Source organism: Myotis nattereri (assembly GCF_964212035.1).
Source record: "Myotis nattereri genome assembly, chromosome: 3".
NCBI lineage: Eukaryota > Metazoa > Chordata > Mammalia > Chiroptera > Vespertilionidae > Myotis > Myotis nattereri.
The window spans coordinates 179,957,149-179,978,541 of record NC_138077.1 but is presented as its reverse complement, the minus strand read 5'-3'; the positions used below and the strand labels follow the sequence as shown (position 1 = coordinate 179,978,541).

General features: G+C 41.7%; 1 protein-coding gene across 1 annotated transcript in view; it reads left to right on the top strand.

Annotated features, from left to right (window-relative positions):
- Window positions 1-11,515, top strand: part of SCP2 (sterol carrier protein 2) — a 101,009-nt gene extending 89,494 nt beyond the window's left edge. Inside the window, exons 14-16 of the mRNA XM_081086530.1 lie at window positions 519-648; window positions 7,707-7,786; window positions 10,529-11,515. Coding sequence (XP_080942656.1) covers window positions 519-648; window positions 7,707-7,786; window positions 10,529-10,624 — 306 coding nt within the window. The 3' untranslated portion in view covers window positions 10,625-11,515. The remainder of the gene's footprint in view (window positions 1-518; window positions 649-7,706; window positions 7,787-10,528) is intronic.
- Window positions 11,516-21,393: the final 9,878 nt, after the last annotated feature.

Genomic DNA, 21,393 nt, shown 5'->3' with positions numbered 1-21,393 from the left:
CTTCATGATCCAAAAGTAAGTTGTAGATGGTACATTATTTGCATAATTTTATATACTAATCCAGAAAATGGGTTGACCCAAAAAGACTTTGATCTCAGAACCATGTATCTTTAACGGTGGGAAACAAACAAAAATGTATGTAAAAGAATTTAACTGAAAAAAAAAAAAAAGAGGGAGTGGGGATTCATACATTAATGGAGATGCCAGAGTGAATCTTTCAGAAGTTATTGAGACAAATGAAGGCTGTTTCAGTAGAGAATGCTGTCCTGCCACCCCCATCCTCCTTTTCCTTTCACCAGTTGTATCCAGAAAGCCATTTTTAATGAAAGGCTTGGCAGAGGAGGGAGCTGTTGCCTGGTTGCTTTTCAGACTTTTCTGGGTAAAAGATCTTAAGGGAGCTTGGGGACTGCCCCTGCTGGCCCAGCTGCTCACGTCATGTATCTATTTAAACATTTAATTTGGGGAAAAAGCCAGAGAAATGAGCTTAATATAACTCCTAGTGTTATTCTTCTTTCCAGGAAGGGGAACAGTTTGTGAAGAAAATCGGCGGAATTTTTGCCTTCAAGGTGAAGGATGGCCCTGGGGGTAAAGAAGCCACCTGGGTGGTGGATGTGAAGAACGGCAAGGGATCAGTGCTTCCCAACTCAGGTCAGTGCAGTAATGGCTTCATTTACGGAACACGTCAGTTCACAGAGGAAAATGGAAGTCTGCTTTGGTGTTCCCCAAAAAGGGCGGCGTTAGGACCTTGTTAAACTAGTGAATCCGTGGGAATCGGAATAGGTCACAGCTGCCTCCTTTCAAAGATTGGAAAACTCTGTCACAGAGTTGCCAATCTTAGGCTTGGAAATTAGACAAACTTGGGTTCAGGTCCTGGCCTTGCCACTCACAGATTTGACTTTGAATAAATTATTTGACTTCTGTGAACCTCAGTTTTGTGATCTGTACCTCGGAATAATAAGTGGTACCTGTTTCACAGGTTTGATGGGAGGATTAAGAGAACATCTAAGTAATCAGTAAAGAACATGGTCCAGTGTATGGCTACGTGGCTTGAAAAACCTGTCCGTACTCACTGTCTCCACTTCCTCTCAGCCCAGTCTTTCTTTATTTTTTTTATTTACTGTCAACCATTTGTTCTAGAGCTTTCCATTTCTTTCATCCCAGTCTTTCTTGAACCCACTCTAGTCAGCTTTTGTTCACTATCCCACAGTTATTCTTGTCAAGGTGACTGGTGACCACCATGTTGCTAGATTCCCAGCCCTCATGATATTCTTCTTCTTCCAGGCTCTCCTCTTACCTACTGTCTACTCCTTCTTGGCCTCTTCCTGTTTTCCCCTCATCTCCAGATTTCTAAACATTGAAGTGCTACAAGGCTGAGTTCTATCTACTGGGGATCTCATTTAGTCTCATTATTATTATTATTTTTTAAATATACTTTATTGATTTTTTACAGAGAGGAAGGGAGAGAGATAGAGAGTTAGAAACGTCGATGAGAGAGAAACATCGACCAGCTGCCTCCTGCACATCTCCCACTAGGGATGTGCCCGCAACCCAGGTACATGCCCTTGACCAGAATCGAACCTGGGACCTTTCAGTCCTCAGGCCGACTATCCACTGAGCCAAACCGGTTTTGGCGTAGTCTCATTCTTTTAAAACAATCTCTCCACTGATGACTCCCAGATATCATCAGCATGGACTCAGCCACTGAACTTCAAGGTGTATATTGACAAGTTTATACAGTTGCTTAAGTGACAAGTTTACTTTGGATATTTAATAGGTATCCCCAAACCAACATGTAGAAGAATGAACTCCTGATTTTCCTCCCACTCCCTTTTAATTACGTACTCCTCCACTGTCTTCCCCATCTCGACAAATTATTGCTCTATCTTACCAGTTCCTCAGTCCAAAAACCTTGAGGCCACCACTGGCTCCTCTATTTCTCAGACTCCGCAGTCTTCTCCATCAGCACGTCCTGTCCTCCTCTACCACTACCACCTTGGTCCACGCTTCCATCACTTTTTCGCCTGGTCTCCCTGTTTCTAACCTTCCCCCTGCAGATTTCTTCTCCACATACCAGCTTCAATGATCCTTTAAAAACTTAAGTCAGATTGTGACCCTCCTCTGCTCAAAATGGTACAGTGGCACCGCCTGACCTGACCCCAGCTTTCTCTGTCTGACTACACTCACCCTCACTTTGCTCCAGTCCGACTGGCCTTCTTGCTGTTGCTTGAACATGGGTCCCACTCAGGAGCTTTCTACTTTGTCCCCTCTGCCTGGAATTGTCTTCTCTCAGATGCCCTCATGGCGTGGTCCCTCATTTCCTTTGGATTTTTATCCAAATGTCACCTTCTCAGGAAGCCGTTCCCTAACCACATTTTTAAAATCACACCCCAGTCCTGACCGGTTTGGCTCAGTGGATAGTGTTGGTCTGCAGACTGAAGGGTCCCAGGTTCGGTTCCTGTCAAGGGCATGTACCTTGGTTGCGGGCACATCCCCAGTAGGGAGTGTGCAGGAGGCAGCTGATTGATGTTTCTCTCTCATCGATGTTTCTAGCTCTCTATCCCTCTCCCTTCCTCTCTGTAAAAAATCAATAAAAGTATATTTTTTTAAAAAATCACACCCCTATTACCATTCTTTATTTTTCTTTATGGTACTTGTCACCATCTGATATACCATATAATATTTTACTTACTATTACTGACTTGCTTACTGCTCATCCTCCCCCTCCCTTTGAATTGCCTAGAATAGTACCTGACACATGGTAGACCCTCAGTAAAATAAATAATTTAAAAATGGACAGCAGAATGAATGAATGGTGCTTAGTAAGCATTCAGTAAGTGGTAGCTGTATTGCATGTTAGGTTTCTCTTGTTGGAGAGAGCCATTATAAGAAGTATGATGGGTAAGAACCAGCTTTTCGGAGAGTTTAAAATATCATGCTTTGAACTTTGAAAGTGATTTGACGTATAATCAAGCCATTGGGAATCTGAAAAAAGCTTTTATAAAATAGAGAAGTGAAAGTCAGAGCTGTGTTTTAGAGGATCGAGCTAGTGCAGTAGTCTAGATGAATTGGGAAGAGAGAAATCAGAGGAGAGAGAGCAACTAGGAGGATGCATGTTGCCACTGTCTGAGCAGAAAGGGTCGCCTGAGTGTGGGCAGTGAGAAAAGGGGAGGCTGTTACAGGGCCACTGCCAAGGATATTGGGTGAAGTTGGGACCTAGAAGCTGTGTAGGAGAAGGAGTTCTATCAAAGATGGTAGAGTTCATTACTGATACATTCTTGAGGGTGCTCCTGGAGGACAGGCTGACATCAGGAGCACAGGTGGAAGGAAGGTTAGCCTTAGCAAGGAGGGATGGGTCCTCCTTTCTCTGAGAGGGTAGATAAGTATTCAGGGGCTTTTTGAAATAGATAGGAGGTGGGCAGAGCTTCTGGAATAGAGTTTAGAGCTTGGTGACAGGAGAAAATGTAAAGAGCAATGCTACATGCACTGTTAAATAAGGAGTCAACTAAAGATTAATCGAAGGAAAAGCTGAGCAGTAGGAAGGCCATCCATCTGGTGTGGAAAGGATGGCATTGTTGTGAGAAGTTCCTGGATTATATGTGTAGTCTTTTTTCTCAAAATGAGTAGATAGAAAATGGCTATATGTTTGACTTCTATGAGCTGCTTCATCTAGATTCTACCTTTTAGAAATAAAAAGAACTTTTGGGAAATAGTGCCATTTTTTATTTTTTAATGACTGAATAGTTATAGATACTATAGGATTATATTCTGATACGCCCAGGCAGATGTTAAGGTGATTTCATTTTTTTTTCTGTTTTGTTATTGGTGTTTGTCATGAGAGATAATATGTTTATGGAAAGCTATTGCATAATCTCAGGAAAACCTTGTTCCTTGCATCAGTACTCTGGCAATGAGCTCTCCCTTCATTAGGTGCCCCATCCCAGACCCGAAGGGATTTTACCCTGGAGCAAGGTAATTTCTGCTGAAACTGACACATGTTGGCAGCCAGGAGTGGTGCTGAAACATGGACTTACTCAGTAAAAGCCACCACTGGAAATTGCCAGCTCCTTTTACATCAGCCAACAAGTGCCCATTTGTTAGAGATCAGCTACATTAGAGCATTAATAACCTGTCCTAGTTTGAACTGGCATCTTAGAGAATTGCTAGTACGTTTGGCATGCACATAGTGTTGAGGGATTAACTTACTGTTAACAAAGAATTACTTAAATGTATTTCATTTGCTTATTTTCTAAGAGTTTGGTAATAATTATACTTTATCTTTGTGCATTTTCCATAATTTTTTTTCCTGCCTATGTGCCCATGAATTCTCCTCTTCTTTGAAGCAACTCACATAGCATATCTTCAGGAAACCAAGTTCCATTAATCTGACATGACACATTATTCTTTCATTCCTTTATTCTGCCCTGTGAGCACTTACTGGAGTTGTCAGTTCTGCCCTTTTGTGGGGAACGTGATATAGAAAGCCTCAGCATCTCCCTTCCCCACAGGATAGTAGACAGAGCTTAGCCTGTAGAGACACCCACGCCTGGGTTCAAACCTTGGCTCTGTCACTTATTAGGTGTCTATCTTCCCTGAGTCCAATCGCCTCAATTGAGAAAATGGTGAGAATAATTTCTATTTATGGAACTGTTGTGAGGATTAAATGAGATAGGGTACATAAAGCACGATAGCTTAGTAAGTGCTCAGTAAATCATTGCTTCCTTCCCAACCCAGATATTAAACATTAATTTTGATCAAACACATTAGACTTCTCTAAGACTCTGTGGGGAACTAGAAAGCATGGGATCCATCAGATGCTGATGATTTGGTGAAGTTCCCAATTAAAACTGAGCTGTTGAATGGATTTGTATCCTTATAACAAGAGGGAGCATAAAGCCTAAGAGATGGGAATATGGGCTTCAGCTGCAGGAATCTGGTTTCACACCTGGCCCAGCTGCTTATAACTTGAGCAAGTTATTTGACCTCTCTGACCCTCATAGAGTTGTAACAATCAACTGAGTTATGTACGTGAAATGCTTGGCATAGCAAGAGCTCAATAAATGCTGATATTGCATCAGCAGCAATAGCAGCAGCAGCAGCAGCAGACTTCACTTCCTAAAGCCACCTTTCACTGACTAAGAGTCCTTTCTTGGAATACTACGATCAAGTCCAACTATAAAAGTCCAACTATCTCAATTTGCTGCTTTTTTTCTCCCTTCTCTTTGATGTTATATAGCTACAAGAGAATTGGATTTTCAAGATTGTCAATTCTTTCATTTTCAAGGCTTCATACCTTTTTCCAGTAATAAGGGAAACTTTTGTAGAGGCAGAGATGGAATGGCTATTGAATCTCATTCTTGTTAGGGGCTATCTCTGAGTTGTAAGATATATAATAAAAACTTTTTATTTCAATCTTGTTTTAGTTATTTAATAATACAGGCATGGTATAATTTAACAGTTTATCCCTGTCTTCATCTGTTTGGGCTGCTATAACAAACATACCCACAGACTGGGTGGCTTATAAACAACAGAAATTTATTTCTCACAGTTCTGGAGGTTGGAAGTATAAGATCAAGGTGCCTAGTCATGTTTGGTGAGGGCTATCTTCCTGGTTCATAGCCAGTGCCCTCTGGCTGTGGGCTCACATGGTGAAAGGGGTTTGGGGTCTCTTTTATAAGGTACTAATCCCATCCATTAGGGCTCCACCTTCATAACCCCAAAGTCCCTGCCTGCTAATAGCAGTGGGCATTAGGATTCCTACCTTATGAGTTTCAGAGGAGGGGGCGGGGGAGGCACAAACAGTGGTTCTCAACCTTCTGGCCCTTTAAATACAGTTCATGTTGTGACCCAATCATAAAATTATTTTCGTTGCTACTGTTATGAATCGTAATGTAAATATCTGGTATGCAGGATGGTCTTAGGCCACCCCTGTGAAAGGGTCGTTCCACTGCCAAAGGGGTCGCGACCCACAGGTTGAGAACCGCTGGTTTAGAACATAGCAATCCCTGTCTCTGTTATTGAGGCATAGATTATCTGATTCGTTTTGGGCCATAATTTGATAGTAATTTGAATTCTAAATTATTTATACAACAAGAAATTTATTGATTGCCTTTTATGTATTAAGTACTCTTCAAGGGCCTAGATTGTAGCAGTGAACAAACTGACAAGGGCTCTGCCCCCACGAAGTTTCATTCTAGTGGACAAGTATAGACAGAAAACATATATAAAAATACATAAGGTAGTTTTAGATAAGTGCAATGAAGAAAAATAAAACAGAATTGTGAGACAGAAAGTGACTTGGTTTCTAGGAGAGGCCAACTTTAACTTGAGGAGGAATACTATTGTTATATTGATTGCCTAAAATACTACGTTAAGTTTGATTTCTTGGGGAATTTCTCCTTTTGTATCTGAAACCTCTCATTTGTCTACAGTCGACCTGGCTGATTTAACAAATGAGATATTAGAGTCTTTGTTGTACAGCTTTTTTTTCATGAAACCTTGATGACATTAAAATTAGTATTTTTAAAACTTTGTATAAGTAATATTTACTCAGTGTAAAAAAAAATCAGAAAAGATAGAGAAAATGAAAAAAATTACTCTCCTGTAATTCCATCATCTACTTTGGGGGTTGAAAAGCTGTGGCCTATGGGCCAAGTCCAACCTGAAGTGTACAAGTTGATAGATGTTAACAAATGAATGTATAACATATGAATGAATGTATGTCCCAGATCAAGATGCAGAATGTTTCCAGCATCCAGAAACCTCCCTCACAGCTCCTTCCATCACAACTCGCTCCTAAAAGGAGCCACGATTCCTAATTCTGTCATTGTAGATGGTGAAAATTCCTAAGGCCCCAAAATGGAAGCATTGCAAAGATACATCAACCATGGAATGAATAAGTAAATTCTGGTGCATTCACATAGTAAAAATGAACTATTGCTATATGCACAAATAATTTAGAATTCAAAATATTATCAAATTATGGCCCCATATTAATGAATCTTACCATGCTGAGCAAAAGAAGCAAGACCTAAAAGAATAAATATTGTGTGGTTCCATTTAAAATATTTTTTACAAATAAAAACTCTTACATGTTTACTAGTTTATAGGAAACTAGGAAAAATCTAAGAGATGAAACCATCAACGATATATTAGCAGAAATCCATTTTCTGCGTTTAGTATTCTTGAGAATGTCAGTACACTAGCCATTAAAAGTCCTCAAAAAAACTCACAAAAAACTTAGTATATCTGGATGTTTTTAGAATACCTGTTGAACAAATGATTGTTTACACCAGTGGTCGGCAAACTGCGGCTCGTGAGCCACATGCGGCTCTTTGGCCCCTTGAGTGTGGCTCTTCCTAAGCCTTAGGAGTACCCTAATTAAGTTAATAACAATGTACCTACCTATATAGTTTAAGTTTAAACAATTTGGCTCTCAAAAGAAATTTCAATCGTTGTACTGTTGGTATTTGGCTCTGTTGACTAATGGGTTTGCCGGCCACTGGTTTACACTATACCATCATCTACGTAGTCAGTTCTCTCTTGTTAAATGTTGTGGTTGCTTGTGACTAATGCCACGAAGTGCCCGTTTCCCCACACTGCTCTTGTCTGGATGTGATTCCGTTGCAGTCAGTGGCCTTTGACTAAAATGTGTACATAAAATTGAACCCTCCCTTTTTCTCTTTCCTTCTCCTAAATATCCGCTTTAGATAAGAAGGCTGACTGCACCATCACAATGGCTGACTCGGACTTGATGGCTTTAATGACGGGTAAAATGAATCCTCAGTCGGTAAGTTGAATGGCACTTACATCCTTCCAGTGGGTGGGTCTTTTAGCCCATTCCACTTTGTCTCCTGTTGCAATATCATGAAGTGCAAAGTGGTCACACCCACAAAACTCAGTGTTCACTTAACAAACGACACACATGTGGAGCAGACAGTGCCAGACACTGTCCTGTGTCCTGGAAATGCCCAGACGAATATGAAATATTTCCCATGCTCAGAGCACCCACAGTTTGGTATAAGACAGATCTGCAAAAGAGTAAGTGCAGCCAAATATCGGAGGTGCCATGCCAGGTTTGTGGCCAGGGCGGGTGGGGGAAGGAGCAGCCTTGATTGACTTCCTGGGCTCTCAGAGAAAGGCTCACAGGAAGTGACAAGTGAGCTGAGTCCTCGGGGTTCAGAAGTGAGTGGTGCACACATGGAGAATAGGAGCAATCCAGGTGGAAGGAGGGCGAGGTGTGAACACAGGAGTGACCTTTTATTTTGTATCTTTGCCTAATGGGTCCTTCCCGTGTCTCTCAAATTAAGCTCAGATATTATCTCCAAAGACCTCCTTCCAAGTTGTTGGGAGCTGTGGCCAGTTCCTCTTCTGTTCCACTTCCTGGGCTGCTAGCTTAGCCCTTGCCACATTGTATGAGGTTTTTGTTCTTTTTTAAAATATATTTTTATTGATTTCAGAAAGGAAGGGAGAGGGAGTGAGAGATAGAAACATCAATGATGAGAGAGAATTTTTGACCAGTTGCCTCCTGCATGCCCCCTACTGGGGATCGAGCCCGAAACCTGGGCATGCGCCCTTGACCAGAATTGAACCCAGGACCCTTCAGTCTGCAGGCTGATGCTCTGTCCACTGAGCCAGATCAGCTAGGGTTATAGAGTCTTAATGTGCGTCTCTTCCCCATTAGATTGTGCTTATCTTAGAAACTCAGATACTTCTTTCCATTGTAACCTTTCTTTGTTGTTGCCTCAGCCTGATTTGTTTTAGGTCTTTTTCCTGTGGTCCCTTAGTAATTATAGAGATTGGATAAAACAACCAAATCTGACTCCCACTGTATTCCTTTTTAAAATGCTTTTATCTAAGCAACTAAGCATATTTCAGTTAATGCGTTGACAAACGAGAGGTGTACACTTGTGACGTTTCAACTGAATAGACACCATTGGCACTGACATTTCCACCCACTGAGCCTGCTCCAAAAATCTGGACAGAACAGAGGCCACCAGTATAGGAGCTGGCTGTCACCCTCCTTCCCACCCACTGCTCCTCCTCCCACTGTGCACGCACTCCATGCACTTCCTTGGCAGGGTGACCAGACTTCACACACCAGCCACCCTGAGCTCACTCACTTTATCTCTTTACCATCCATTTTGGAGAGTGAAGTGTCAGCTTGTTTTTCTTGAGCACCTGTTAGCACCCAAAGGAATTAAAGATAAAAAACTGACAGACCTTTCTACTAATGTGCTAATGGCCTTCCCTCATGCTCCGTAGAGGATTTGACTGGAAACCCTTAGCTGCAGTGGAAATTACAGTTTCACTGTTTGGCTACAGTTGAAACAGAGCAGTGTGCTCTCCAGCAGCAAGCACGTGTGAAGAACACCTAGGGCCAGATTAAAATGATTCTTACGTTTGGATTCTCCGAAGGGCAGAGATTCATGTGTTCTCTGTAATAATTAGCAAAGAGTCATTTTCTCTTTTAATTTCAAAAAGGGAAGGATGGTGAGTTTCTCTTCCAGGTACCACTGGTTCATATTTTTAAAGGACATATGTTAAATATATTGTGTTCTGAGACACCTGACCTTTAAGTCATCAGACAGAAGGCTGAGTGCCATATAGGAAGGAAATATTTAGTTTGTCCAGACAGAGGAGGGGGGGGGGGGGAGGAGGAATTAGTCACCGTTACTAGAAGGTGTAGAAAAAGCAGGGCTCTCTGCATTCCCCTGGATGAGGCAGAAGAGCGCCTAACTTCTTAATGTACTTGTTAAAAAGCTAAGACTGGAACTTTTTGCATCTAGCCCTTACTTTAAGAATCCGGTGAAAAGACTGAGATCATAGCAGGGAAATCAGGCTGTGTTCCCGATTTTGCAGTTTCTCCCAAGTTTTCCCGGGATTTTGTTACATGATAAATTTAGCAAGCATCATGTGATCTAATCCCAGGCCGTTGTTAAATGGAACAAATTGTGGCTCTGCATTACGGGTTGGTTTGATTCTTCTTATTGAGCCAAAGATTAACACAAGCTCCTCAGTCTCAGCAGGCTGCCGGCCTCCCTCCGTAGGGATAAGTCCTTTATCATGAAGACCGAAGAGGGGGGGAAAACTTAGTGACATTTCATCCTTATCATATTCCAAGAGTTTGAGTGTGTTAAGCATGTGCTTTTCCCTCTCAGCAGACTCCTGAAATTTTCAGTTCATATTCCTTATCCACATGTAATTCTTTAGACAAAGCCAGTCTAGTGTGAACCCACCTAAGCCTGGTGTTTGGAAAAGGCACTGCGAAGGCAGGTAAAAACAGACTCCGTTTCTAAGAGATGATTTCTGGGAAAGCAGTGCCTTTTAACTACTCTAAGTACAGCATGGCTTTTATAGTTCCTTCCTGTTGAAGAATCTGGTTCTATATCTATTCCGGACGCTGAGTTTCATGTTTTGAAGAAAGTATAAGAGACCTGATATATAAGTGATCTCAGGGTTGGCTAGTCTAGAAATATCAGCAATTTCAAAGCAAATAACACTAAGTAATAAAGTTGCTTTCTTCTTACAGGCCTTCTTTCAAGGCAAATTGAAAATCGCTGGCAACATGGGTCTGGCTATGAAGTTACAGAATCTTCAGCTCCAGCCGGGCAAAGCTAAGCTGTGAAGAACTTCCTGTGCCTACCTTTGAAAATCAAGATGAGACTTACAGATATATATATCCATGTATTTCTCTCTCAGAACTTAGACTGAAACCAAGCATTGGCAAATAGCATGAGATTTGTTTTTAAGTGGGTGTGACCAATCCTGTTTTTCCTAAGCTCTGGGTAAATAGAGCCTGATGGTGTACTACTGCTTTGCTGAATTGCATACAACTGTGCATTACAAAGTTAATATGGTAATTATGGTTTTGGGTAAAATTGGGTTCCAGAATAAAATTAGGAACAGCAAAATCCAAAAACTATGTAAACAAAAGCTCTCATTTTGCTTATGAAGTATATTTGAGGATTATTCTGCTGAAGATTCAATTTAAGTTTTCCTTGGGAGAACTAGGGAAGAAACCAAATACCAGAAGCTGGCCAGAAATTAGTGTTGTGCACTTAATGACCTTCATCTGTTTTCCATTAAAAGTTTTTACAATTCTGTGCTGGGATTAAAACAATTAAAATTTTGGCATTTTGTGCCATCAGAGTGATATTTTCTTCCCAGATCTAAATAAAATATATCAGAGCTTGGGGGGAAATTTTATAGCTGAACACAGGCCTATTTTTAAAATAAAAATATTTTTAAATTAGTTTCCTTCCTGAAAAATCAGTGTTAAATTATTTTGATAAAATTTTCTTTGATATGCACAGTTTAAAAATTATCTCATATTAATTTAAGTTTATAAAGTTCAATCCTATTATAATTTGTCTTTTCATATGTTTAGTTGAATAATTACCCACATTTATCTTTCTTCCTAGTTTTTCTAATGCTAATGTTATTTCTTATAACTCAGTAAGATATGGGGTAAAATAATGGAAGAATGTTTAATAGAAATTAAAATTGCTCTTCCTGATCTCCTTTGTTTTTACTGCGTTTGTCCTTTTTGTTCAGGGTTGTCTAAATGAAGGAGATGAAGAGAAAGAGAAACACTGAGGGATTTCCAATCTGTGTCATCTAGCCGCTGCCTCCTGGCTACTCTGACACAATCAGCAGGTCTTCATTAGGGAGCCATGGGTTGCCGGAACGCTGGACCAGGAGCCAGGACTCTTGCTTCTCTCAGGCACATAAGTAACTGCCTGCGTGGCCTGTTTGCTCAGTTGTTGAAAGAGGGGATTTAAGTAGGTGGTCTGTAAGGTTTCTGATGCTCTGATTATCCTGTGAGTCTATTCAGAGCCCAGAAGCACTTTCTGAGAGTTATTCCAGCTTCACCTTTCTGTTGTTAACACGTTACTTTGCCCGAAGATGGTCAGAGGCAAAAAGCCAATTTAAGTTTTAGAAGCTTGTTGGAACCTGTGCTGATCAGGACTGTGGATCAGATCCCCTTAGAACTTTGAGCTTTTCTGTGATCAAGTAGAATAGCATTTGGTGATGGGGAAAGATGGCAAATTAAGCCAATATAAGCTAATTTCAAGTCCCATAAAGTGCATTTAGAACACAGACCTATTTCCTAATCATAGTAGCTTCTGATTCTGAGATGAAAGACTTCAAGAAAAAAGTTTCCACAGAAATGTCTGATTTATCTGTAGTTTGGATTTACTACATTATTCTGCATTCACTTATCCCCAAATAATAAGTGACACCTGAAATAGGCTCTAGGCTGAGCCTGAAAAAGCAAAACCAAAAACTGGTTCTTATAGTAGAAATGTATTTACATAAAAGTGCAACTTATATGTATAATAGAAAATTATTTAGTAATTAAAACTGCTGCTGTTATTGGTTTTGCTACTTGAGCAGGTTGAGCCTCAGTTGCCTGACTTATAAAGATATTAATATCGATGTCCTAAGATTACTGGGGACCTAGAGAGATAACATATGTGAAGTACCTAAATTAGTGTTAGGTGCATCATCGTCATTCTTAGTTGCCTCACTGTAAATGTGAATTCCCTTCCTGTCCCCGCCACTACCTCTACCTTTTGCTTCTGATATGTGATATGATGTCTGTAGTGTTTTCTAATGTCCCACTTTTTGAGTCTTTGTTTTACTTGTTCATTTATTGAACAAATAGTTGTCAAATGCTTACCTTATATAGGGTGCTATGTGGAGGATACAGTGCTAGGCAGTGGAGATAGTGGTGAGTTCCTCCCCTCACAGTACTTACAGTCTTAGTTGAAGAGACAGTCAGTCAAAGAGATGAATAGTAATTACAGACTGTGGTGAGCCACGCAGGAAATTGTCAGGGCGCTGGGATGGAGAATCACAGTGAGGGGTCTCCTTTGATAAAGTGGTAAGGGAGACATTTCTGAAGAGGTAATATTTAAGCTGAGATCTAAAGGTTGCGGAGTGAACCAAAGAACATTGCATGAAAGGGTAGAAAGAGAAGTCGAATTGGCAGGACATATTGGCGTGTTCCAGAAATTGCAAGGAGGCCCATGTGAGTGGAATATAGTGAATGGGAAGGACAGCCCAAGATGAGGTTGGATGGATATGTAGGAGCTGATTATACTGGAATCTGTTCATATCACCTTTCATACCGCATAGAATTCTCGAAGACATACGCCAGGGACCGCACGTTTTTGGGAAAACTGCACGTTATTTAAATCACCATAATGCACTTTAGGTGTTGTTTTTCAATAATTATAACATTTTTATTTACAAAAACAATTAATTAAAGTTCCTAGTACTTTTTTAACGTATGGTACTGCGTAAAACATTTTCCTCTATGAAGAGGGACCAAACAAAATTTACATAAGTATCTAGATCCGCTCCTTTTTCCATGGGCGTGAAAAACGAGAACACTCGTGAGCGGTCCTTAACAGATGGCGCGTGAAACACAAGAAAACTCCTGAGCGGTACGAAAGGTGATACGGTAAGGAGTTTGTATGTCATTCTTAGTGCAGTTGGGAGCTGTTGAAGGTGTAGCTTCATGTGTGTTTATTTCTCACTCATGCTGCATATCCGCTTTGCCATCATATCCTAAGTGAAGAATCGGGCTAAGGGAGTAGCTGCTCTCTGGAGCATTGTGACCGTCATGGCAGGGGAAGAGAAAAAGGTAAAGTACACATTGGCTCTTAAAGTTTCCACCCAGAAGTGTTCCAAGTCACTCTTACTCCCACTTCATTATCCAAAGAAAGTCACATGCCCCCCACCTAACTTCACAATCTTACCATGTACCAGAAGGAGAGAAATGGAGTTGGAATATTTGTGAAAGAACTGAAGGACATCACAGAAGGGCTGTAAGCATAGGAATGAAATGATTTAGAGTCACTGTAGCAGCCCTGCAGAGAATGTACTGAGGGTAGGGGGCAGGAGTGGATGCCCAGGTGCAAGAAGATGGTGTCCTGGAATAGGGTGCCAGTGATGGAAACAGAAGTGGAAAAGTAAGCAGAGGTAGAGCTGACAGACTTGGTGACTGGATGTAGGGGCAAGAATGACTTCCGGTGACAGGCCGGGTGAATAGTGGGTCATGACTGGGATGATGAGGGGACAAGCAGGTTTTAGGGAGAGTGGTTGAAATAATAGACTCCACTTACGAACTTGTTAACTTTGAGATGCCTGAGAGATTTACCAGTGGAGTTAGCAAGCAGGCAATTGGATTTATAGGATGAGCTCAGAGGTAAGGTCAACTTGAAGATATATTCTTTCTTAAAAGAATATATTTTTATTGATTTCAGAGAGGAAGGGAGAGGGAAAGAGAGAGAGAAACATCAATGATGAGAGAGAATCATTGATCAGCTGTCTCCTGCACGCTCCACACTGGGGACTGAGCCCACAACCTGGGCATGTGCCCTGACCGGGAATTGAACAGTGACCTCCTGGTCCATAGGTCAGCACTCAATCGCTGAGCCATGCTGGCTGGGCTAGAGATGTATTCTGAAGTCGAGCATAGGGGTGGTCTTTAAAGCTACAGGAATGGCTGATATCACCTAAGGAGTGGAGTGGGGTTGAGGTAAACCTTGTGGAACTTTACAGATCAGGTAGAGGAGTAAGAATCTGGCAGTGGGGATGAGGCAGAGGGGCTAGAGAGGTGGAGGGAAATTTCCGGAGAAGAGAGTACAGTAAAACCAAAAAGTGGGAGTGATCAACTGTGTCCTGTGCTACTGTGAGGTCGAGTAGGATGATGTCTAAAAATCATCTACTGGATTAAATTTGGCAACATAGAAGTAATTGGTGATCACTACGAAATCTGTTTCAGTAGAGTAGTAGGGATACAAGCAAGATGGGAACTGGTTACATAAAGAGCTATGAATAAGAACAGGAGAGTTCCATTTGGTAGTGAGCAAGCACTTTAGTTAATTCTTTTAGTTCTAAATTAGGCCATCTTGTAGGTGCTGGTCTCTGTGCCCATCCTCGCCAGTTTCTCCCTGCCCCGCCCCTCACCTTATCCATTTGGCAAAATCCTTTTCATACCTTTAGCTTTCAGGAAGCTGTCCTTGTTTGTCACCTTTGTAGTGACAGAATAGAGCTAACCATTCCTTTGTAATAATTTTGTTTCTGTCTACACTGAACAGAGAGCTCCCTAAGGGCAGGGAGAACTGCATCACGTGCATCCGTTTTGATACCGTCAGCACAAAGTCTTGGCTTACTGTCATTAAGTGAGTAAATAAGATAAGTTGAATAACAATCTCTGAGGATAGGGACCTTGCCACAGAAATGCATTCTCTATTACAATGACCCTCTGGTGCCCTGATGATGAAAGAGAACATTAAAAATTCTCCATTAGCGTGACCTGTCCTGCTCTTTCTTTGAAAATATTTGCAGCTTCTCAGAACAGAGTTCAACTGAAGATTGAAGCCGCCCAAAGTAATAAATACGAAAAGTCACTTTGTTGTGGTTTTATTACATGTTTTTTACAAGGTGGCCTAGTGGGTTCTGTATGCATTAGAGTCAGTGGTCTTGTTGCTGTACTTGTCTAGACAATTCCAACTCTCAGGCTTCCACAGTCTTTGTTGCAAATGTGGAAAAGCAACAGAGAGCATGATTAGGAAGAGGAGGGTGGAGGTGGTGGGGGCAGAGTGAAGTGGGATCAGAAGGATCTGGAATCAGGTCCAGTCTGCCTCCTGGAAGCTAAGTTAGGACAAGGCACTTAACCCTCACCAGCCTTCAGTTTCTTCCTCTGCACAAGGCGGATGCTGTTACATTTTTTAAAATTGTCTCATTAGACTGTGAACACCTTAAGGGAAGAAACTCTATGTCATTTATCTTCCTGTCTCTAGCCTTAATACCATGTCTGCCAGAATACACATGAGTAAAAGTTTCTTGAAGAAATGAGGACTGGACAGTGATCACTAAAGTTCTTTTTAAATTGTAAAATACCTTCAAAGGTTCAATCACATATAAACTTCTATTTTCCTCATATATATTACCTTAGAAAAAAAGAAATACAACATTAAATCCTATAATTAACAGCTTTATCTTCTGAAACGTAAGCAGTTTCAGAATATACTTAGAGCAGTCTGGTATAGTGGGAGAACTTGGAGCCCACCAGGTGAGGGTTTGGGTCCCAGCTTGGGCACTCATGCAGCTTTGGGACTTAGAGGTAATGACTCTGAGCCTGTTTCTCCCTCTGTAAAAAAGGAAGAATAATCCGCACACCTTGTTGGTTGTGAGGATTAGCAATGCTCGTCAAATGTCAAGCACACAGTAGGAACTCACTAGATAGGTGGTGCCTAATGTTATTTGAGAAAAAGAACTTTTTGGACCTGAAGCAATTTATTCATTGGAATGGAACATTTTGTGACAATCCTTGAGTTCAGATAATCAGCTGGCTTCAGGATTGGAGACAAGTTGCATTTTTTTGTAGACTGTCTATATTCTTATACTTTTCCTCAAGAATCATTAACATTTCATAGTATCTGTAACTAAGTGAATGAACTTAGAATTATTTGTCTGATGTTCAGGAGTTTTGCATTTCAGCCAAAGATTATAGTTCTAGCTGCCCATGGTACGGTTGCTCTTTGAGCACAAAGAAGTTGCTTGATGTTATTGTCTAGAAATAAAGGAGGGGGGAAAAGGTAATCAGCCAGACTGTACCTCTGGGTAAATTACTCAGTGGGATTGAGTGTGCTTAGAGACCCCACTGATAGGAATTGGGAAGTTGGGTTATAGTACTAAACAGCTAATGATGGCCCTGAAAGATTTATGTGCTATCAGGAACCATAGCCACGTCTGGCCAAATTTTAGAGTTTTTCTCAATAGAGAGTTACAAAATCTACTGGAAAGGTCCAGTATTAATATCTATCTGGAGACTGCTGCAAACAAACAGCTCTTTAGTTCTTGGTAAGAGCAGAGAATATTGGGCCAGATTTCTGGACCTTAAGAAATGTGGCGTCTGATTCCATTTGGCAGGAAGTTTAATATGGTGTGGAGTTTTAGCCAGACTTCTTGGAGAAATATACTTTTTAAATGTATCATATCCAAAACTTATTGCAAAAAGTGATGTCTATTTAGTCTGTCTGTTCTATTAATAGTCATTTAAATACTTTGTAAATATTCACAGTGCTGTTTTCAGCAGCATGTAGTAAATACTTGACCTTTTAGTTCCTGAATTTGTGGCCAAAAGCTTTTATGTAAAATTGGGGGAAATTCATTGTAGTCTGCTGTTTATTTAAATTGCAGGCGGAGAAGCAAGCAGTAGTGTTATGTTCTAACCAACTACCAAGTTGGTTATTGTATAATCCACCTTTTCGAATATGGCCCTTTCTGCAGTGTACAGAACTCTTGGTTCAGGATTAAACACCTCATTAGAACTTAAATAAGTGGAAAAGAAGTTCAGACATGACGACACAGCAGTAGAAGAGAAAGGCTGATTTAAGAGACTTCAGCTTGGCAAAATGATATCCCAGGGTAGAGTCTGATAACAGTTCAGCAATATTTAAGAAATGGGAAGACCAAAGAGGGGAGATTTCTTTTTCTTTGTTAATAGAAGTAAAGGGAAGAAATATAAAACGGGAAATTTCAGACTGAAAATCGGGCGAACTCCCTGACACTAAAAATTGGTCACAAGTGGACTGAACTCCCCAACCAGAGACATTCCTAAACCCATTTCACTGTGGAAGACGCACCCTAGCAGTGGCCGCGAGGGCATCTCAGTGGGAGGAAATAGTTACTTGACAGCCACTCTTTTGAGGATTTCTCCTTTTGCCGTTTATCAAAAACCTTTTTTCCTTCTATGGGCCAGAAAGAAGACGTGAACCTTCTTTTGTTTACTTGTCTCTACTCTGACTTGTTCCCCAACTTGAAATCTTCGGAAGAAACAGAAAGGAGAATCCAAAAGCTTTTACATTTTCACTGTGAAAGCAGCCTGATTTTCTTTCATTTTTGTCCTTTTTTTTTTTTTTTTAGTCCATTTCTTATTTATCTTAAGGTAGACTGTTCAGCCACAGAATGGTAGCTGCAGTGTGGGACCCAGCTCTCTTTGGAGTTGGAACCTGAAGACCAAAGTTGGATTTGTGGCTCAAGTACTTGTTAGCTGGTCACCTGAGCAAGTTGCTTATCCTTCCCTGAGCGCCAGTTCCCTAAAATAAGGAGACAATAACACTATCATGCTTATTGGGAAGGTTTAGTGAAATGATGTGTGGGAAAATGCAGTTTTAATTATTAACGTCTGTATTAGTTTTCTATTGCTGCTGTAACAGATGATCACAAACTTAGTGGCTTAACTCAAATGTATGTAGTTCAGAAGTCTGGGTCGGTTTGGCTGGCTTCTCAACTCCAGATCTCATGAGGCCAAAGTCAAGGTGTTGGCTGCCCTGGACTCTTACTTGGAGGCCCTGGAAGAGAATCTGCTCCACGCTCTTCAGGATGTTGGCAGAACGCGGTTCCGTGCTGCCGTGGGGCTGAAGTCCCTGCTTCCTTGTTGGACGCCTGGGGTGTTCTCAGCCCCTGGAAGCTGCCTGCATTTCCTTCATCTTCAAAGCTAATTGAGTCCTCACATTTCAAATCTCTCTGATGCCCCCTTCTGCCTCACCTCTCCTACCTCCAGCCAGGTAAAGTTCTGTTTGTAAGAGCTGGTATGACTAGGTTAGGCCCACCTGGACAATCTAGGGCAGTGGTTCTTAACCTTCCTAATGCCTCAACCCTTTAATACAGTTCCTCATGTTGTGGTGACCCCCAACCATAAAATTATTTTCGTTGCTACTTCATAACTGTAATTTTGCTTCTGTTATGAATCGTAATGTAAATATCTGATATGCAGGATGTATTTTCATTGTTATAAATTCAACATAATTAAAGCGTAGTGATTAATCACAAAAACAATATGTAATTATATATGTGTTTTCCGATGGTCTTAGACGACCCCTGTGAAAGGGTTGTTTGACCCCCAAAGGGGTCGTGACCCACAGGTTGAGAACCGCTGACCTAGGGTAATCTCCCATTTGAAATTCCTTTGCCATGTAGTGTAACATATTCACAGGCTCTACAGATTAGGGTATGGACATCTTTGGAGGTTCCTTCAGCCTCTGACAATGATGGTGTTTTGGGGCTAGAAAGGGAGCTTACAGAACATAAGATAAGGTTTTTGCCCTGGAGGGTTTACAATCCAGTGGGGGAAAGAGATGAAAACAATAGATGGCAGAAAAGTCCAACAGTTTGTATGGGATGTTGCAGGAGCTCAGAAGACTTCTGTCCCTGACTTGGCCTGTGGTTTTTCCATCATACCCTGCTTGTTATGTAATGTCGTTTATCGAGATCCTTCAGATGGAATCCATATACACAAAACAACACCATGTGATTTGATTTCTAAATGTCCAGAAAATCAAGCTGCTGCCATAGCTCGGTATTTGGGACTCTGCTACTCTACTTAATAAGGAAAGGTTTTGAGTCCTCAGAATAAGAGGAATTGCTTTCTTCTCTGATGATGAAGTATAGCAACACCCCGTCTCCCTGATCTTATTTCTTATGTCCCCCTTTCCCTCATCAGACCCCCAGGACAGTCTTCCTTTACTCCTAGCTCTCTGGCCATATGTATGTCATTACTCCTTCCCTCTTGAGTATTCTTGTTTCTTTTTTTAAAAAATATATTTTATTGAGTTTTTACAGAGAGGAAAGGAGAGAGATAGTTAGAAACATCGATGAGAGAGAAACTTCGATCAGCTGCCTCCTGCACACTTCCCACTGGGGATGTGCCCGCAACCAAGGTACATGCCCTTGACCGGAATCGAACCTGGGACCCTTCAGTCCGCAGGCCGACGCTGTATCCACTGAGCCAAACCGGTTTCGGCTCTTGTTTCTTGTTGTTTTGAATTCGAAGGCACCAATCCTGGGCAATGCAGAGGTTTCTGTATCATCCTTGCCACGTGTCATTTCTATTTTGATACCCGTTTCCTGCATGTTTAGTCAGGTCTTGGTGATGGTTTATAATAACAACAGCTACTTTTATTGATCACTTACCAGGTGCCAGGTGCTGTGCAGAGCCCTCTGCTCCCATGTTCTCATTAATGTGGACATTCGGTAAGGTATAGGTACTACTTTTATCTTCCTTTGGACCCAGCTGGGGTTTGAACACAAGTTAAGTCCGAAGCTGGTACTTGACACTAAGCACTTAAACAGGAGCTGAAACAGAGGGGCAGCACAAAGGAGCCAAAGCAGCACAAGTAGATTCAGGAAACCTGCCATTCAGAATCCATTCTGAAAGTTAGAGGGTTTGCCTTGAGAGCACCACGGTCACCCCCATTTCCCACCAGAGACACTCCAAGTGATTCCTCCATATTATGCTTCAGACAGGTGATTTTAGCTTGTTCTACAGCACTGGGCAGCCACAGAGCAGGTATGGGCATGCACTGGCTTGGCATTCCACAGAATAGCCTATTTCTCGGGGTCCGGGAGGGGGGCCGGGTATGCGGTGTGCCCTCTGGCTGGCTTCCGCAGTTACAGGAAACAGAATACCTTCCCCACAGTGTTGAGATGATTAAGATATTTAAGGATTTAACACTGTGCCTGGCACTTAGTAGGAACTTGGTATGTGCTATTTCTCATTGTTCTTCTAGAAGGTTTTCTTTAATTCATGAGTATTCAAACCAGTAGCCCCTTGTTCTAGCTCCACTTGACTCTAAGCTCAATGTTGAGAAGACACGAGATGCAGCTCTACGTTGGCCCCTGTCCAGTCTGTGAATCATACCAATGCTCATAAATTTGAGCTCAGATTTAGAATATGAGACCAAAGAAGGCAAAATATTTCCCCTTCCCATTCTTGTTAAATTCTTGAGTTTTTGAGACAATGGAAACAAACAGTCCTGGGTTCGAACCCAGCCTCGGCACTTGCCTGCTCAAATTACCTACCTGTTTCCATCGTGGAAACAACTTGAGCTTTGGGGAAGGATACACTGGCCATTTTACTCAGTTACTCATCCACATCCTTTCTAAGGCTGTCTCCTTAGCAGTGAATGGGGGCAACAGCAAATTCTTCTCTTGCAGGGTTGTGACAAGTACAGAGTAATGCATGTGGTACAGTCAGGAAGTGGTAGCAGAAGCCGGTGAAAGGCCTGGAGCTTTCACATGAGCCATCCATCCATCCATCCATCCATTCATTCATTCATTCATTCATTCTCTCACGGCCTTGGCAATTCAGGTTGAGCAAGTGATCCCAAGTTTGAGTTGCTTCTCCTCCTGCAGCAGGTGGGCAGCTGGGTAAGGTGGCTGTGTGTGCCCTGCCCACAAGGCCAGAGCAGGTATGGGGAGAGAGCCTTGTTGGGCAGTGGAGGTGCCAAGTACCACCGAAACCCAGCCCCACCCCGTTCAACTGCCAAAGCCCCTGGCGCCAACAGTGTTGCTTCAGCTGCTAGTAGTTAATGC